Source organism: Trichinella spiralis (genome assembly GCF_000181795.1).
Source record: "Trichinella spiralis strain ISS 195 chromosome Unknown Scfld6, whole genome shotgun sequence".
Lineage (NCBI taxonomy): Eukaryota > Metazoa > Nematoda > Enoplea > Trichinellida > Trichinellidae > Trichinella > Trichinella spiralis.
Window position 1 is genome coordinate 2640220 of NW_003526945.1, and position 18389 is coordinate 2658608.

The following is an 18389-nucleotide window of genomic DNA, read 5'->3' on the forward strand; positions in this document are numbered from 1 at the left end:
TATTATTATTATTATTAGTAAGTAGTAGTAGTAGTAGTAGTAGTAGTAGTAGTAGCAGTAGTAGTAGTAGTAGTACTAGTGCTAGTATTAGATTATGATCTTTGTTGTAAAGTGCATGTAAATGAATGTGAAATTTTTTTCCAAATTCAAGAATAAATTTTTCCAAAGTATTATTCAGTTTTTGTATTTAGTAATTTTAAAGAATGTCTGATTTTATGTCAAATATTAGTCACATTGACGAATATACCTTAGACAGCAGAATTGATAATTCATTCTGTACAAACATATATATGTATGTTTGTTTGTATAATAATTTGAGTGGTCAGTGAACATTTCTTTGAACAGTTCTCTTCAAAGCTTAATACTGTTTAAATGATGTTATACTTGGAAATGCTTTTGTCAATCAACTTTTTAACCTTGAAGAATGGTTAATTTAATTTTACCGTTGCGAATTACGGCCGCTCTTGTGATAAAAGCACGTTTAACAGCAAACAGGACAATTAATTATAAGACTAAATAAATCGAATCTGTGTAAATTTTTATCCGGCAACCTTTTGAAATTGTTGTTGACACAAAGCCACATCACATGAAGCTTGTCATCTCGAAAATAACTCGCTTAAAAGCTTTATTTTCAAATCACGTCAAATTAGAACCGTAGCAAATTTACAAAATTTATCTTCCTTGTCGACTGACGTGAAATGTGTATTTTGAATTTTTCTCTTTTTGAAATTTCCCATATCAGACTAAATTGGACAATATAATTGCTTTTTGAAAGGACAATTTTAAGCTTGTGGAAGAAATTGAATGAAATATTTCTTTATTATGATAGAATTAAGATGAATAAGGCAAACAACTTTTTTAAGGAAGCCACAACTTGCCATCGGATAAATAAATGTATTATTATTGTTAATTTATTGAACAATTTCTCCATTCGGCGTACCAAATGTGTAGTATACTAATGAAAACAACTGCTGTCTGTCTGTTGTATTAATATTGATCATGATTAATGATGAATACCTAATCTCTCCTTCACTAACAATGACAATTTTAATCATCTCTTGAACTTTGCCAATGCTTTGATCTTCACCCCACTAAAGAGCATGATTGGATTTGGCAATTATTTAATAAGAAGTGCTAAATTCGAAAATGTGAATAGAAAAATATTGTTATCTTTTTGTCAGCTTTTTAAAAGTTTTATTCTTTTTCTCCTCTTCAAAAGATTGCCAAATTGCCAATCTGTCCAATGAAGGATCAATGTTCAGCGAATTCAACTTATGATAAGGCGAACATGTATTTAAAAAAAGTATAACCGCATCCGAATTTTATATGTTCAATTCGCATACGAAACCTTCCTTTTCTTTTCATATTTGTGATGTGATTTTTGTTTTTACAAAATTATAAGATGCTTCAAATTGTGAGGTAAAATTTACTTTTCATTTCAGCAGTTTATTTCAAAATAAAAAAATTATAAATAATATATATACGTAGTCTGTTCTTTGTCGTTTTTTGGTAAAATATCTTTTCAAAGGAAACACAAATAGACAGGACATAAAATCAATCAACAAGAACCTAGAATTTAGCTTCAAAATACTGAATTAACATTTTACGAAAGTATTTGAATAAATATAACGCGAGAAACTGAAAAACAAATATTAAAATTAAACAAAATGCAAGCAGATGAAGGTAATCAATCTTAGCACCACATGACACGAGCAATACAAGCTCAATCTTTTTTGTGAAAACGCTTTCAATAATGTGTTGGTTAATGTTTTAAAAAATAACTTACCCAACAGAGCAACACAAAGGCAAAGCAACATTGTGCTTAGAAATGTTTTCTTTATTCAGCACATGGAGAATGGGAATGGAAAAATAAATCATGCAATCAACGTTGCAGTCGATAAATGTTGAAACACTCCTTATGAGCTTATACTTTTTGATGAATGAAATTGAAACCATTGAATACGAAAGCAGCACATATGCATATCTGTCGTGTGCTATATTGATTAGTTTTGCATTTTGAAAAAATGATTTTTAGTTCATTTTCTAATCTCAATAATTTTGAAAAAAATGTCGCATGTGCATGCATAATTTTTTTTTGTTTGTTCATTTCACAATGACGGAAACCAAAATATTACAATTAATTCTTGAATAGCATTATTATTGAAGTTTCTCAGTTTTAATTGGAAAATGCGTAAAAATTCCACTGAGGAAATTATGAAAAGCAAAAACTTTTTTTATGTTGGCATAAATTTATCAAAAATTTAAAAATAATACTGTAATTGGTTTGTTCTAATGTAATTCTATTTAATTTTTTATATTTTAGCTGTTTATTTTAGTTTTTTATAAAAAAATCAACAACAATAATGTACGATAGTACTTGATAATCAGTAGTAATTTACTGTAAATTAGCATTGACGGTAATATTGTTGTTTAGGAGTGATTTACCCATCGCCTTTTGTCAACCGCAGTTCATTTGTTCAAAATGACTGACGAAATAGCATCCAAACAAGATATTGACGCCATTTTTAAAAAGCTTCTTTCTTATCCTGCTAATAAAGTATGTTTGTTTATTTTTTGATCAAATTTTGTTGTAATTAATTTTGATATATTTTATTTATTAAAATGTTTATTCCATGTTATTATTATAATTATTATGTTAATATTGTTTCGTTAAAAATTTAAGTTTTCTTGACTTTATAGTAATTATGATTTTAATATTTTAATAATTATTTTCAAAATATTGCTTGATCATTTTTTACTTGAAAAGTAGTGATTTGTAAAGTTTTTTTTCTTTTTTATATTTCATAATTAGTATATTTAAATTATGGATGACTACTACCATCATCCAAATGTAAACAGCGTATACATGTATTGTTCATATATTTGTTGTGCTTAGTATTTTCCACAAGCATTTTTTGATGAATAATTTTTAGTTTTGGTATTACGTCAAATCGGAAGTAATGATCAGATTGAGTCGTGTGATTGCATTAATCTTTCTGAATTTACGTTCTGCATCTTAAGTTGATTTTTTCCAAATGAATAACATATTTTTTACTTTTATCCTTTGAATTTTTTAATAATCTGTATTTTGGTGTAAAGTGTGACTTGCATTTTGCATCGACAAAATTAGATGGTAACTTGATACGTTCACCGAGATGAATTCAGTTTTATATTTCTAAGTTTAGTTATTTATGTAATTAGGTGAAATTGAACAGTTCATGAACTGGCCACATTTTCTGCCGGTACTTTCTGCTGTGTTTTTCACGGCAATATAAACGACGTGGCATAGTTTTCATAGTTTGTATAAGTTTATTTCTTTGATTTTGATTTATGTCATTCGTGATGTTAAAATTTGAAAAAAAAAGAAAATTGATTTTATCATATAATTGTATTTTCGAAATATGTGTTGTTTGTTAATTTGACGTTCGAGTAGAGAGTTGTAGTGTGTTTATAATTATTGTAATAGCTGTTGATGCAGCGTTGATTGTTTATTGAAATAGACATGTTTGCAGAATGTGAATTTCAATTTTGCCGACGTTCAATTTTACTTCTTCTTCCTTATTTTCATCATTTTTAGTGCTGTTTTGATTGTCAAGCGAAAAATCCAACCTGGGCAAGCGTAACATATGGCATTTTTATTTGTATCGACTGTTCGGCTATTCATCGAGGTCTTGGTGTGCACTTGTCTTTTGTACGCTCTACGCAGCTCGACACGAACTGGACATGGGTGCAGTTGCGAAGAATGCAAGTTGGAGGAAACGCGAATGCGGTGATGAATAATCAAATATATATATATATATATGTACTATTATTAATTATTAATTAATTTCTTTTATTTTTTAGGCGCAGTTTTTTGCCAGTCACGGTTGCGATACTAATGATGCTCAACAGAAATACGGTAGTCGAGCGGCACGCATCTATCGCGACAAACTTAACGCCATGGCCATTTCAGCGCATCGTGCAAACGGAAAGAAAGTAACAATTTATTTATTTTCCACCAAAAAAATGTAAATTTAAACAAAATGGAAACAATTTTAAGTTTAAAGTTGTTCAATGCGATCTGTTGCATGTAAAATTAGCATTGTTTTTAGTTGCATTTGGATTCAGCGTCCGGAAGCCAAATTTCATCAAAGCCTGCCGATACAGAAGTGGATTTTTTCGCTGATCACATGAAAGAAGAAGCTACGGCCAAAAAGTCCACACCCTTTGACAGCAGTGCTGCTAGTGTCAAGCCTGCATTATCGGGTAATATACAAAGAGAATATTTGTTTACGAAATTATTATTATTTTATTTTTTTGAGAACTTACTAGCACTTCAGTTCAGAAAAGCGGTGCAAATTTAGCTGGTACAAATCAAAAAGGTACAAGCGTCTTGGGGCAGAGGACTGGACTTGGCGGGAGAAAAGCGGTGAGTGTAAAAGTTGAATTATTATTATTATTATTATTATTGTTCTTGCATACCGTTATGTTCAGGTCGGAGCTAAGAAGCTGGGCGCAAAGAAAGTGGATGTCGATTTTGACGAAATTGAGCGTCAGGCGAAGGAGATGGAAAAGATGCAACTGGAGAAAAAGACCAAACGACAACCTGATATGCCAGCGGAAACGGAAACGGTCAAGTATGTTTGAAGAAAAAAAATTTTTTTAATTACATTTCATGCAGTACAGTTGAATGAGTTGAATATTTTGAACAGCGTGGACAGATTTACGCTGAAAGATGTTGAAGAGATGGTGCAAAAGAAGCAAGAACAATTGAAAGCTATTGGTCGAAAATCAGAGGTTCCAATAGAACGTCTTGGGATGGGCTTCAACGTGGGAAAGAAGTATGAATAGTGGAGGAGGAGGGGAAGAAGTATCTATATCTATATATCCAGTATTTGTTTCAGTCAAGTTAGTCATTCAGTTTTGCAAGATTTGCAACCAGTCGGAAGCAGTGGTGGTTTTGACGTTCAACAGCACCAGGGTAAGAGAGGCAAAGCAGCAACGGCAACAACAACAGTGACAAAGAGCGCTCTCGACAGGACGACGGATTTTTCCAATTTTACCGATGATTGGGAATTTTGTCAGTTGAACAAGTGAGCAGCAACCAAGCAGTGCATTGAGTTGAAAATATCGTTATTTAAATAGTTTGGTGAAAATCTGTTGCAGACAAACTGACATCGGTGAGAATGGTAATAACAGTTATTCGTACGATTATTCCAAACGTGCCCAGCCGTCGTCGTCGTCATTCTCTAGCAGGTATAATTATTGCATTTTGTGTATGTATATCATTGCTTTGAAGTTTTGCCGATTTCAGAAATGCACCCCCTTCACCGTACGACAGCACATCGGTTGGAAGTGCGCAACAGAAATTTGGTTCAGCAAAAGCAATTTCATCTGAACAATACTTCAGTCAAGACAAACCAGATGTATGTTAATTGTGAACAGGGCAGTTTATTAGTTTAAAATTATGCCCATTCTATAATTGGTAACAGTTGCTTGTTTAGTTCGAAGTGCAGAGCAACCTTGCAAGATTCCAAGGTAGCAGCGCCATATCGAGCAGTGATCTTTTTCAAAATGATCCAAATCGTGCAGCTGGTGGTAAAATTAGCAGTTACGCGCAGTCCGTGAGCATGCAATTGCCAGATATGGCCGATATCAAAGATTCTGTCAAACAAGGAGTTGCCAAAGTGACCGGCAAGCTGGCGACGCTTTCGTCCAATTTCAGCAGCTACATCAGCGTAAATATTGTTGAATATTGCTTTTCCTTTTCATTTGTCTGCGTACAAAGTTTGCAGTGTGAACTTTGATTTTGGCAATACTAATTATTTTTTTTTGTTTTAGGAAAATTACGGACGCTGATGTGTTTGACGTGTGACGGCGGCTACACGACAATTGCTGCTATATTTTTTGTGTCCACTAATTCTGAAATGAACATAATTATTATTTTATTTTATTTTTTTGGTAGGTGCTGGTTCTTATAACTTTTATTATTCTTTTTTTTATCTCATAATATTGTATTGAATGGTTTTGCATGGGAGGACAGTGTGTATGCCTTTTTTGATTTCAACATTTCCATGCAACAACAACAACAACCTTGCTTTTCTCATGGTCTGTCTGTATTCATTGTTCATTTATTATACTGTATTTGGTCGGATTTGGAGGTTGTATTTCTCTTTTTGCAACTTTATTCATTTCAGTTGCACTTGTTGATGATTCTTGTTGCGCATCAGTAAATTGGAATAACTATTAGTATCTTTTTTGTTTCAAGTGTACTTTTTATCTGAAATGCAAATGTGCAAATGTTGTTTCTGCCGTGATAAATCAGCTTTGCTTTTTACATATATGTATGTATGCATACATGTTGCAACTGTGCTCTGATAAGGAAAAAACATTTGTTTGAAAGTATGTTTTTGCTACATATGGTGGTTGTGCTTTTTTTACGCATTCGCTATCGATTGATCATTTACCAAAATTTACAAACATTTCAGAATTGCTTTGTGCTGCTTTTCTGTTGTTGCTCATGCACAACTACTGCTACTACGGCTTTGGACCAACAGGACAGAAGAGCTATTTTTTCATTTGAGAAGAGGTTCGAATTGTTTTTTTATTCTTTTCATTTCATCAATAATAATAATAATAATACATTTTTGCTCAAAGTTATAATACAACTATCATCGGACATTTAAAAATTAGTAAAATTCTGCAACGTCAATCACAATAGTAGCAGTATAGTAATAATAATTGAAACGTGCAATTTTGCATAGTACATTCGAAAAGCATGTGCTCGAATACAAACGACATTGCTCATACGAACAGGTGGAGTTGCATGCTAAAAACTGAAATATTAAAGTTGAAATTGTGGAATAAAAATAAGAGAGAGAGAGAGAGAGAGAGAGAGAGAGAGAGAAAGAGAAATTGGTGGAAGCGAATACTGCTGAAACATCGAGTGCAATCAAGCGATTCAAGAATTGGCAGCGTCCATGATGAGAAAATCTCGCACGGATTTGGTGACAAAATCTTCCAAGTTGTAAATGTAAGAGCACATGATCGTACAGTTGGGGAAGTGGAACTCTTTGCAGATGTAACAAGCGGCTCTGGCCATTTCGGCTGTCTGGAAAGTGACAATGGCCACGTGTGGATTTTCGTGGCGTATTTCCACGTGCAGCACTTTGCCATAGGAGGAAAAGTGGCTGAACAAGTGCTCGGTCGTCGTGCGTCCGTTGAATATTTCCACGAAGATCATGTTGTGCACGAAGTCTCGGCACTCTTGTGTGAAACAATAAAGCTTATACAGCATAGAGTTGTACTTGAACAAACTTAGCGGCTATAAAAAAATCATAATACTTAATTGTGACAACATCTGGGAACAGAGAGGAAGATTTGAAAAAATAAACAAAAAGCTTTCTCCCCACGCTTACATCTTGCGTAGACAAGCTGAAAATTTCGAACAGAAAATTACGCAGTACTGCACCATGTTCACTCCTGTAATGCAATTCTATCATGGTTGTGTTCAACAATCTGAAAAACAATACCAACATATATATATATAGAATAAGTGAAAAAAGAGCATGTCGAAAATTTACCGTACCTTTCGTTGGTAAGGCGACTGTTTGTAAAAAGAAAGAAAGTAAGTAAGAAAATTAAAATTTAATATGAATGCCTAATGTTGCTTTATAAAATATTATGAATATATTTATATGCACGTGTACACGTACGTACCCGGGACGCGGTTCCATCAGCTGCTTTACTAAAATCAAAGACGCGAAATATTCAACCGATATCAGCCTCGACTGCGTGATGATTTTCTTTTCTGCTAAATTATACGGTTGAATTCAAATTCTAGGTGGCGTTTCGGTCACAGCTGGAGGAGAAATGTGTTGTTATTGGTTGAATTTTGTTTACACGCAGTAAGCCGTTGAACCTTCGTCGGGAAAATGTTGCATGAATTGTTTACGATAAAATTATATACGAATTATGCAAGTTAGTTAGTTTTGTAAACTTGCAACTGTATTCTGTGGTGAAATGAACGAGATTGGGAAGGAAAATTTTTTTTAGAAAAGATAATTTTTATCTTGAACTATTTTATTGTAAAATATGAAACAAATTATAAAATCAATTTCGATCAACAGCTGTTCGATGCTTAGATCGTTCAACGAAACTGTCGACTGAAATTTGGTCGTCGCATAATGTTTGTTAGCACTGGATTAAAATAGCTCAGCCAACTTGTACAACACCCCGAACAACAAAAAACAAGCAACCGACCAATTTCAATCTGTCACTGAAATTCTTTTTATTTGAAAATTTGTTTTTTTTTATATTTCTTTTCGGGGAAAAACGATTTTCAATTAATATATTCCCTATTGCTGCTGGTGTTGTCAAATTTGAAAATTCCACCCCAAGCCGAATGAACGTCACGCTTGTACGTTGAAAATGAAAAAGGAAAAAATTTTTTTGCACATTTATATATTGGAAAAAAAACTGTTTCTGTTTTTAAAAAAATATATATATTACGCGTGTTGATCAATCACCACCATATGAGGGATGATGTAGGATATTGCATTGTGAATTGAATTTTTCGGTGAAAGTTTGGTGAAAATTGTCTGCTAGCATAGAAACAGAAAAAGAGCACTTACCACAATTAATTTCAAACTAGAACTTAATCAAGCTGAAGAATTTTAAAGAATGAAAAAACAACTAGCTGTTTAGGTTAAAAAATTCGAAAAAGTGTTGAAGGTACATCAAGATATTGATCCGTAAGTACAATAAAACTGAGATGAAATTTTGCATCAAAAAATTTATTGAAAATATTTCAAATTTTCAACTTCAATAGTTGACTTGAAATGGAGTGTTTTTGCACTTTTTGAAAATTGACTTGAGCGTGAATATTGAGAAGTAAACAATTTTTGAATACAGTACCTCTGTGCTGTTTCGTCGATATCACGTGGTGTGGATCATTTTTCTTTTGTCAGATTTAATTTCAAAAAAAATACTTGGAAACTTTGGAAATAAATAATAAAAAATGAATTTATTGAAATACAATATTCAGCTTTTACATAATACGAATCGCATTCGATTTATTCAAGTGACTGATTGATTAATGAAAGCGATTGCTTCTTGTTTTTCATTTTCTCCATATAATTTATTGCTTTTAAATAAAGCACCTTCAAATTTCTCTTTTATTGTTACCGGTTGCCAATATTTTGTTCAGCTTCATCGTTCAAATGAATTAAACTTGATTTTTTAATAAGAATACTGTACTGAAAATATGAATACTATTTTATTAATTAACAAGATTTATTCCATTTTTACTCAAGTATAATTTGTGAAATTTTCAACTTTTTTTTCATATCAATGAATTACATCAAATGATGCTTGCTGTCACGAAGTATATGATACATGTCGATGTATTATTATTGTATGTTCATTCAAAGCGTGGAAATATTAAATTTTAATTGAAAAGTTAACAATGGGAAAAAAATGTTTTTTTATTCATGTCGTACAAATCTGAAAAGAAATTATCTGATCACAATACATTACGAAATACAGTAATCAAAATTAAGAAAATGTTCTAAACTTGCATATATATATATATGCTTGTTGTTGAATGAGTAATAAATATTGAATAAGTTACGCTTCACTATATATACGTGTAATTTAAATTATAAAAAGTTTTTTCTGTAAAATAGTTTTTTCTGTAAGAATATCGTATTGAAGTGATTGCTTGTACTTGCATTTTAATAATAATAGTTAAAGAAAGTTGCGTGAAGCGGAATGGAAGGCAACGACAATTCTACCCTTGCTGAGATGGGTTTCCCACAACATCACATGTAAATTTTTTCCACTGGTTGAATTGATCTAAATTGTCCATTTTAGTGATCTGGCGCGTCAAATCACTGGATCTTCTGATATTCAAGTTCTCTGCGACTGGTGCTCACAATATTGTTTTTCATCTTTTTCTTGAGTTCAATTTGTAAATTTTGCTCACATTCCAGGCTGATGGCGAACAGTTTAACTCTGGACGAAGCTGACAAAGGCGAAACTGCCGTCGAGCAGAAGTTGCTTGAAGAGATGAAAAGTATAGGTAGGCTCGTTGAAGTGTTTCAAATTTGCAAGCAACTTGGCTGAAGTGATTTGTTGATCACAGAGGATCGTCATCAGGTGGGTGATTTGGAAAAAATGGACTCGAAACAAGCGAAAACTGAAGCTACTTTGGAGAACCAGCCGGAAAAGAAAGTCACTTACATGAAGTGCAACGAGTAATAGATGCTTGCAATTTTCATTAGCATCGAATGGGAGTTTACTTTAAAATTATTTAATTTTTCTTTTTTTTTGGTAGTCTAATTTAAAAACGTATAAATTGCGTACAATGTTCAAGTATTTATGGTTGATTTGTTTGTTTGCTTGTATTTTACAGTTGTGGTAGATTGTTGAGTTCGCAAAAGGCGATGAAGCAGCATTCGTTGGAATTCAAGCATTGCAACTTCAGTGAAGTTGAAGATGCCGTGGCGGAAGAGGAGAAGAAAAAAGCTACCCAAAAGTAGTTGTGGGTGATTTGTACATTTTTTGTAGCTGATCAGTTGTTTTTCAATGTTGTCAGTCTTTACATACGAATGCAACAAATGGCCAAGCAGAGGGAGGAAAAAGAGCAACGCAAAGAGATTGAAGCGGAAAAGGAGCGTCGAAAAATGGGACTCGAAATGGCCGATTATCGACGACGGTGAATTATTTTCAATTGTTTAAAATTAATTTTAATAAATAAAAAAATATTTCTACACTTTTAGATTGGAAATGGAAGAGATTAAACAAATGGTCAAGCAGAGAAAGCAGCAGAAGCACGACGATTATCTGGCCAAGTATGATGATAGATAGCATTTATTTTCAAGCTAGTCAAATTAATTTGTTGAATTTGTGTAGAAAGAAAATTTTGGATGAAATTCGAATGGACCGAGAAGCGCGACAATTGCAAAAGAGTGTATTTTTCTTTATTATCTGTAGCATCTTTGACATTTCATTTTCGAAAATGAATATATAATTTAGAAAGCGGCTTCTGCTTCTGAGCCGTCGGCGTCATCGTCCGTGGGAAAAGAGGAAAAAGCTTCGATCGGTGATGATTTGGAGACATGCACATTGCAGGTAATTCCAATTTTTTGTATTTCAAAGAATATTTGCACTTTGTTTTGTATGATAATTTGACAATGTTGTCAGTTTCGAATGCCGAATGGAAGCAAGGCTGTCAAAGAGTTCAAAAAGACTCAAACTTGGGCAGATGCCAAGTTGTTTGCGGATAATTTTTTCGGAAGTGAACGTTTGGAATATTTTACAACATTTCCAACTCGATTTTTCAATGAAGAAGACAAGTCCAAAACGTTGTTGGATATGAGTAATCATAGTTATTTTATAATAATATTATCAGAATTATTACTGATTTTATTATTTAGAATTGCATCCAAGTGCAGTTATCCATGTTCGTTCTTTGAGTATGTAATTTTTATCGGGAAAAGGGAAAAATCACCACTGTCACTGTATCACACGAGCATTGTTTATTTTTTAAGAAAATTCAAATACAGTACGCCTGATGGAATGAATTTGAAATTTAAGAAATTTTTTCCCAATTGATTGTTGCTCTGTGTGTGCTGGAATAAATTGGTGAAGCAAAAATTTTTATCCACTTAAACAACCGAAAGTCAAAATTGTTTTATACAACGATACATGAAAACAACAATTCTGGTCAAAACAATTTTCTCCTATGCAATGCAAATTTACAATTATTTATCATTTAATATAAATTTGGAATATCGGAAAAGTTTTTTTTATAATTTTGAAAATTTAAGATCAAATTTATAAAATGTTGTTATATATAAACAGTTGGCTAAGTTGGCCAGTATAGGATGCCGATTGAGCGCATTTGCTTTACAACTTTACGTTTTTATCTTCAACGTTTGCTGCTGTAATTGAACTTGTGAACTTCAATTTAAAACAATGTTCAAAAAGTGTTTGTTTGTTTGTTTGTTTCGAAAATGCTAGTTTGCACCTGTGGGTGTCAGTGCAACACTGCAACCAGTGAACATTTTTAATTAAAGTAACAATTGAAGGATTTAAATTTAAAAATCGAAATTGATGCCAATCCGAGTAGTACTGTATCACCGTGGTGACGGCAATCGGCATACTGTTTTCTTGTACTTTTGTACACCAGTAACTTTTTTAACAAGAAATTACTTATGGGCGAAGAACATGCTTTTCCATTTGCAGAAATCAGATATTTTCAAATTTTATTTCAAAAAATATTTTTTTATTAATCAAATTGAATCGAGTAATCGACGATATTGCAATTCACGTTCTGTTACCTATATTCTTTGTGAGCGGTGTATTTTATGCAAAATTTCAACACAATTGATAATTATTCGACGTGACGTATAACGGCACGCAACGAGCGGTTCGTACCGTAGTAGATGCTGATTGATAAGATTCGTCAATTTTATTGTTGAATGTCAGTCTTTGCTTGTCAACAATTTTCCAATGCTAATGCTAACGTAACTTTCAAACTGTGAGCAGATTTTTATTTAAAAAAAATAAGAAGAGAAGAATAGCACTGCATTCCGTCTATTGCTGGTGCCATTTTAACTGCAACTTCTAATTCTGTATTCTGCAAAGCATAATTCATTGATCAAGTCGACAATGTTTTCATTTTTGCCACCGCTTCTGGCAATCATTTGCTACAACACTTTCCTGGTAAACAGTATGCACAATTATTCCACGTTGACAATTGAACACTTTCGTCAGTTTCACAAAAGTCTCTGCTTTGTGCTTTCTTTTATTTGTTTTGTTTTTCATATCAATTTTACACTTCATCTTCAAATTGATTGCATTTATTTTTGCAGATCAAAAATGTGAATTAAATCTCTGTGAAAACGGTGGCTATTGCTTCTTCAACGAACACGGCAACGCCCAATGCGAGTGAGCTTTTCTTTTTCTTTCAAATTTTTCTGAAGCTTAACTTGAAGCATTTAACTTAACTGAACAAAATACCACGCTGTAATTTGTTTGTAACTTTGATATATTCTGTTGATCGTTGTATCACGTACATGTTCATTTGTTTTAATATTTACTTATTAAACTTTCAGATGTACACCGGGATATGTTGGAAAACATTGCCAAACCGTAGACATTTGCATGTCAAATCCCTGTAAAAATGGCGGAAGCTGTGTTTATCAGATCGAAGAAGACGAAATTGTTTCTTTCACTTGCCTTTGCCCTCTCGGTAAGCTATGAATAAAAATATATTGAAAAATTATTTTTCAACAATTCAATTTAATATTAAATAATCAAAAACAATTTCAGGATTGACTTCAACATTTTGCGAAAATCCACTACCAAATGCTTGTGACTCTTTGCCATGCAAAAATGGAATCTGTCAACTGGAAACTTTGGACAGTTTTCATTGCCGTTGTGAATCAGGATACGAAGGTTTTTGCTTTGAATTACTCTTACTGTTATATATTCTGTTATTTCTGGTTTAGGTAAATTTTGTGAAAACTTCACTCGATGCAAATACAATTTGTGCAACAATGGTGGCCAGTGCATGGTTTTGCCCGATGGAACGTATCGTTGTGTTTGTCCAAAAGGATTTGCAGGTTCAACGTGTGAAAGTGATATTGACGAATGCACGCGAGATATTTGTGAACACGGCAAATGCACGAACCTATTTGGAGATTATCAGTTATCGATTAGCATAGATGTTCCTGTTTATTTTGACAGTGTAGTGTTGTTGGTTGTTTTAGCTGTGCATGCGAGTCGGGTTTTGGTGGGAAAAATTGTGATCAAGTGCAACGTTCGTGCAGTCCGCTTTTGTGCAACAACAACGGCAACTGCGTCGAAACTGCTGCAAACTACCGTTGCATTTGTTTTCCAGGTTTGTTGTCATGGGCTTTACAATGTAGAGTACAAATTTTCCGCCTGCGTTGTCTTCTTCTTCATCTTCACTTTTAGGATTCACTGGAGTACACTGCGAAGTGGAACATTTCAATTGCCAACAAACTGTTTGCGAAAATGGAGGTATATGCGTGATTGCAAATGGTACAAGCAAGTGCTTGTGTACCGAACCGTATACAGGCGCCACTTGTGGAACAGGAATTGGCAGCTGCTTTTCCAATCCTTGTTACAATGGGGGAGTTTGTCACGAATTTAACGACCATTTCACCTGCGCATGTCCAGCAGGTAAACTGTACCTTTTTCTGGGATAGTCTTGCATTTTTCACTTTTCCATTCTGCTTTTCAAGCATGACAGAGCAAAAATAGCTATAACATGTTTTATATCTTTCTTGTTTTTTTCACAACATTCCAAATTATCCAAAGAACAATAATGCTTTGTAGAAATTAATTTACTTATTTATTGGTAAAAATTTTTCATCTCAATAATTTATTTCATTTAATTTATAAAAAAGTTTTTACAAAAATCATAACTTATAGCCTACGTTATATTATTTCTTTTTGAAAATATGAAAATGTACGGTTGAAATTTATTAATAATTTCAATTTTTTTCTAATTGCAATTTACTTCCAGGTATTACTGGAAAATATTGTGAAATCAGTTCGAATAGATGCTCTGCTGATATGTGCCTCAATGGTGGTACTTGTTTCAATCACAGTGACACATTCTTTTGCTCTTGTCCTGATGGAATTTTCGGCAGACGTTGTCAATTTTATGAAGCAGGCGTTGAGCAGGTTGAATATGCAGATATTGTTATGGTTGTTCTCGTTGCACCTCGTACATTTATGAGCACACTGAGCGAATTGTTGGCCATTATCAACAGCCACATGCATATCAACATTACACTGAAGAAAGATGAGCTGAATTTGCCGAAGGTTTATAGTTGGAATTCACAAAGTGGCTATGATAAAAATTCCAACGCAGTTCTTTTCAACAATACAGACGAGACGGAAAATAATAATTCGAAATTTTTAATTGCAAACCAAGCTGATGCAATATACGGAACTCTTGCTGTGATGACAATTAGCAGCAGTGCATGCACAAGAGAAAACAGCAAGTCCTGTGTTGCAAAATTTGCTGAAGTGATCAATCAATTGGCCAGTGATGCTCAATTTGACTATTTGAAGTCTCGTGTCAATTGGAAAATCAACACTGTAGATAGGAAGAAGAAATCAGAAATTTCAAATTTTCTGCCACTTATCGTGACTGTAATTTCAAGTTTGGTGTTACTTATTTTTTTTGGTCTGCTGATGTTACAACGAAAACGACTTCACGCTGCAACATGGCATCCACCGGTGGAAGAAGGGCCTGTAAATTTAAATACTACACTACGTTCCAATTACCTAACGCCGCTAGCTTCAGTGCTTCAAAAGTCCACCACTGACAAGAAAGCAACCAATGGTGCACAGAAAATTTTTCTAAAATCTAAACAAGACAGCTTCTGCGCAACTGATTCACAAACTGCAGACCAGGAGGAAAGATATGCCACATCGCGGGATACGTACAAATGGTCAGATTTGCACTTGTGCATAATTCATGGAGTGCTTGTTGATCCTGAAACTATCACGGACGACCAGGTGAACGCTTTGGGTCCTGATGATCAGACGCCGCTTATGGTGGCCGCCGAAAGATGTACCTCAGACGTGGAGTTGCAGTTCATGATTATGCTATTGAACGCAGGTGCCAAGATGGAAGCACAGACAGAATTGCTCAAAGAAACAGCTTTGATTATAGCCATTCGTCATTCACGACTGCAGGCTGTGCTTGCTTTAATAAATTTTGGGTGCTCATTGGAGACGGCGGATGTTGATGGGAATACTGCTCTGCACCACGCTGTAATGACCAGAAATACTGAAATTCTGTGTGCACTTCTGGACAGTGAACTGTGCAATACTGAGACAAGAAATAATGACGGACAGACTCCATTTGTACTCAACGCAAAAGTGTGCGACGCTGTCGATACTGAAATTGCATTTCTACTTTTGTCAAGCGGCGCTAGCATTGATAGCACAGATGACGAAGGTAAACTTTATTTGTTTCTTTTTCTTGTTTTTCAATACTGAATATTTCAGGTATGCACGCGGTACATTATGCAGCAATTAATGGAAATATTCCATTGTTGGAATTACTTTTCCAAAGGTATACGAACATCAACCTAATGGATTGCTATGGACGCACAGCTTTATTTTTTGCTGTCAGAGAAAAGCACACCGAAGCAGTAGAATGGCTGTTGCAAGTCGGAGGTTATTTATCAATTTTTCATAATAAAATGCACGACAATTTTAAAAGCATGGCTGGACAATATTGGTGAATTGAACAATATTGTAAAGTTATTTGACGATTGGAAACCTTTTTCAGGTACAATGTTGGAGATGCATGATCAGAAAATGACGCCAATGAGTAATGCAATGCGCAGCTGTGAATTACTCGACGTTTGTTGACAAAAGCTTTTTAGGTGTCTGCATTCCAATAGATGACGGCCATTATGCAACTATTACGTTTCCATCTGCGCCCGATGGAGACACATTCCAGTTTCCAGCAGTGCAACTAGATGATTTTCCAAATTTTTCTGACTCTCCGAAAGATGCATGTTGTACAGATCTCACAGAGGAACAGAGCTATCAGTTTCCGCATTCATCGTCCCACTTCGAGACACTACACACCGACACCACAGAGACGTTTATTCCAACGCAACAACAATATTGGTCTTGGTGTTTTTCCAAAACTCCACCAGAGCATGATGAAGTGATTATGATTCTATAGTATGAAATTTCGTTTTAATACGTTTCGTTATACTAGCTTCGTTGCCTAGTTGTTCACGTTTGTTAAATCAAATATTTAAATCACCTATCTTGATAATTGAGCACTTTGAGTAGCAAAATTTGTTGAAGGCATCAAAATTTGATATTCTGAAGTTGGTATCCACAGTATTTATGCCAGTGGTATCTCGTAGCATAAATTTTTATTTCATGAAATACTTTCAGTAATATAATGAAAGTGAAGTCCAAAGCACATTAAGCAAAACTGAAGATTTCACTAAAGCGACAGTAAAGATAATGCAAAAAATGTTCACAGTTTCGTTTCATCTGAAATTCTAGTTTTAAAAAGTAATTTCAAATTTTGTTCGCACTAGAGATGCACTGTAGATGGATTTTATGATTAGCCATTGAAATGATGAAGATATACCATTTTCAATTTACTTTTTACGCAACACCTCAACAAATACACAAATAGGAACACTGCGGATAAGTGTACCATAGGGCAGTAACCGTATCGGATTGAGGAAAATGTATGCAAGCCATTTTTGGAAAAAGAATTTCTCGAAAATTGCAAACCCACTTCGTGCGCCACAAACCACACTGTTTTCCAAAAATGGCCAAAATCTATTCTCAAAATTATTACAGCTTTCGATAGGAAGACATTCATATTGAATAATAACAGCGTCATACAGAATTTCACAGCAAACTGTCCAGCAGATGCCCGCCAAAATTCATTAACACATCAGTGTCTTATCGTATGTCGACTGTACGTTTGATATTTTCGAAAAACAATCATATCATTGAATTTTATGCTGTTCATGTTCTTAATTATTTATTGGGCATCTCATTGATACCACACATGTCGTTGTTTGATCGCATTTTCGCTTAGTCCATCATAATGAAGTTACACTTATGCAAATGAGCTTTAAATCTTGTATTTTGTCAAAATAATTAATTTAAAAGGGTGAAAATGGAATAAATTAACAATTTATGAAAAACTAATGCGCCTACAGTTAGTATTTATTCTAATTTTTCGACATATCTCTACGTAGGTTAAGTACGACAAGAAGCGTGCTTCTGGGGAAGTAAAATGTATTAATGAATTCTTTCGTCATATATAGAAACAATATTGTACAAATATTAATTACAGATACTATGAATTATTCTCAATTGATTATTTAATAAGATATTTGACAGAATTTCTTGTTTGTAAACGTATCATTGATTGAGAGAAATAATGCAATATTAGATGAAATGTTAAATTCATTGTGTTCACTTCAATTAATTGTTATTTCTATATCGTTTGCAGTCAATAAAATTGCGTAATTAAAATTTTTTTAATTTAACGGATTCTGTATTACAAAAATGAACCTCAGGTACAAATGTTTAGAATCAGAAACATTTCCTGGGGTTATAGGTTAAAGTATTTGTATAAATATTGCTAAAATTGAATTGTATTCTATATTATCAACATCTCATGTTTCATTTCCTTTCCAGTTATTCCCACTAAAATCGCAATATCATGAAACTTTTTTGACATATCTCAACAAATTACGCATTTATAATCGTGCGACCAGGTTTGTAGTGATTATCTTATTTTTTTCTGATCGATGAAATCATTTTCTCAAAATTTAAATTTTCCGCTTTCAAAAAGCAGCTATAGC

At 33.6% G+C, this 18389-nt stretch overlaps 4 protein-coding genes across 4 annotated transcripts; 3 read left to right on the top strand and 1 right to left on the bottom strand.

Annotated features, from left to right (window-relative positions):
- The first annotated feature begins 2482 nt into the window (after nucleotides 1-2482).
- Nucleotides 2483-5838, top strand: Tsp_10652 (ADP-ribosylation factor GTPase-activating protein 3). The gene is made up of 13 exons (XM_003373613.1): nucleotides 2483-2557; nucleotides 2934-2978; nucleotides 3578-3769; nucleotides 3844-3975; nucleotides 4092-4245; nucleotides 4302-4408; nucleotides 4474-4616; nucleotides 4692-4820; nucleotides 4884-5072; nucleotides 5146-5235; nucleotides 5294-5405; nucleotides 5484-5717; nucleotides 5821-5838. The coding sequence occupies exons 1-13, from the start codon at nucleotides 2483-2485 to the stop codon at nucleotides 5836-5838; spliced, it is 1620 nt and encodes a 539-aa protein (XP_003373661.1).
- An 853-nt stretch (nucleotides 5839-6691) lies between these two features.
- Nucleotides 6692-7715, bottom strand: Tsp_10651 (conserved hypothetical protein). Its single transcript, XM_003373614.1, has 5 exons — nucleotides 7699-7715; nucleotides 7439-7497; nucleotides 7297-7303; nucleotides 6912-7245; nucleotides 6692-6808 (listed from the first exon to the last, which is right to left on the bottom strand). The coding sequence occupies exons 1-5, from the start codon at nucleotides 7713-7715 to the stop codon at nucleotides 6692-6694; spliced, it is 534 nt and encodes a 177-aa protein (XP_003373662.1).
- A 2440-nt stretch (nucleotides 7716-10155) lies between these two features.
- On the top strand, nucleotides 10156-10848 carry Tsp_10650 (conserved hypothetical protein). Its single transcript, XM_003373615.1, has 4 exons — nucleotides 10156-10235; nucleotides 10394-10516; nucleotides 10577-10696; nucleotides 10761-10848. Exons 1-4 carry the CDS (start codon nucleotides 10156-10158, stop codon nucleotides 10846-10848), a joined length of 411 nt encoding a protein of 136 aa, XP_003373663.1.
- A 70-nt stretch (nucleotides 10849-10918) lies between these two features.
- Tsp_10649 (putative UBX domain protein) lies at nucleotides 10919-16729 on the top strand. The gene is made up of 12 exons (XM_003373616.1): nucleotides 10919-10951; nucleotides 11017-11112; nucleotides 11185-11359; nucleotides 11418-11456; nucleotides 12858-12933; nucleotides 13101-13237; nucleotides 13318-13443; nucleotides 13497-13888; nucleotides 13917-14193; nucleotides 14540-15988; nucleotides 16039-16209; nucleotides 16422-16729. Exons 1-12 carry the CDS (start codon nucleotides 10919-10921, stop codon nucleotides 16727-16729), a joined length of 3279 nt encoding a protein of 1092 aa, XP_003373664.1.
- Nucleotides 16730-18389: the final 1660 nt, after the last annotated feature.

Bases quoted from the DNA above. Each gene is read 5' to 3' on its own strand.
- Tsp_10651 (XM_003373614.1), bottom strand. The intron at 6,809-6,911 runs GTATTCGCTTCC...TTCAGTTTTTAG, and splicing joins TTGCACTCGATGTTTCAGCA to CATGCAACTCCACCTGTTCG.
- Tsp_10649 (XM_003373616.1), top strand. From the start codon at position 10,919: ATGGACCGAGAAGCGCGACAATTGCAAAAGAGT. The intron at 14,194-14,539 runs GTAAACTGTACC...ATTTACTTCCAG, and splicing joins CACCTGCGCATGTCCAGCAG to GTATTACTGGAAAATATTGT. The intron at 16,210-16,421 runs GTTATTTATCAA...AAAGCTTTTTAG, and splicing joins ATGGCTGTTGCAAGTCGGAG to GTGTCTGCATTCCAATAGAT.
- Tsp_10650 (XM_003373615.1), top strand. From the start codon at position 10,156: ATGGACTCGAAACAAGCGAAAACTGAAGCTACTTTGGAGAACCAGCCG. The intron at 10,517-10,576 runs GTAGTTGTGGGT...CAATGTTGTCAG, and splicing joins AAGAAAAAAGCTACCCAAAA to TCTTTACATACGAATGCAAC. The intron at 10,697-10,760 runs GTGAATTATTTT...CTACACTTTTAG, and splicing joins ATGGCCGATTATCGACGACG to ATTGGAAATGGAAGAGATTA.
- Tsp_10652 (XM_003373613.1), top strand. From the start codon at position 2,483: ATGACTGACGAAATAGCATCCAAACAAGATATTGACGCCATTTTTAAA. The intron at 2,558-2,933 runs GTATGTTTGTTT...AATAATTTTTAG, and splicing joins TTTCTTATCCTGCTAATAAA to TTTTGGTATTACGTCAAATC. The intron at 3,770-3,843 runs GTGATGAATAAT...TTTATTTTTTAG, and splicing joins TTGGAGGAAACGCGAATGCG to GCGCAGTTTTTTGCCAGTCA.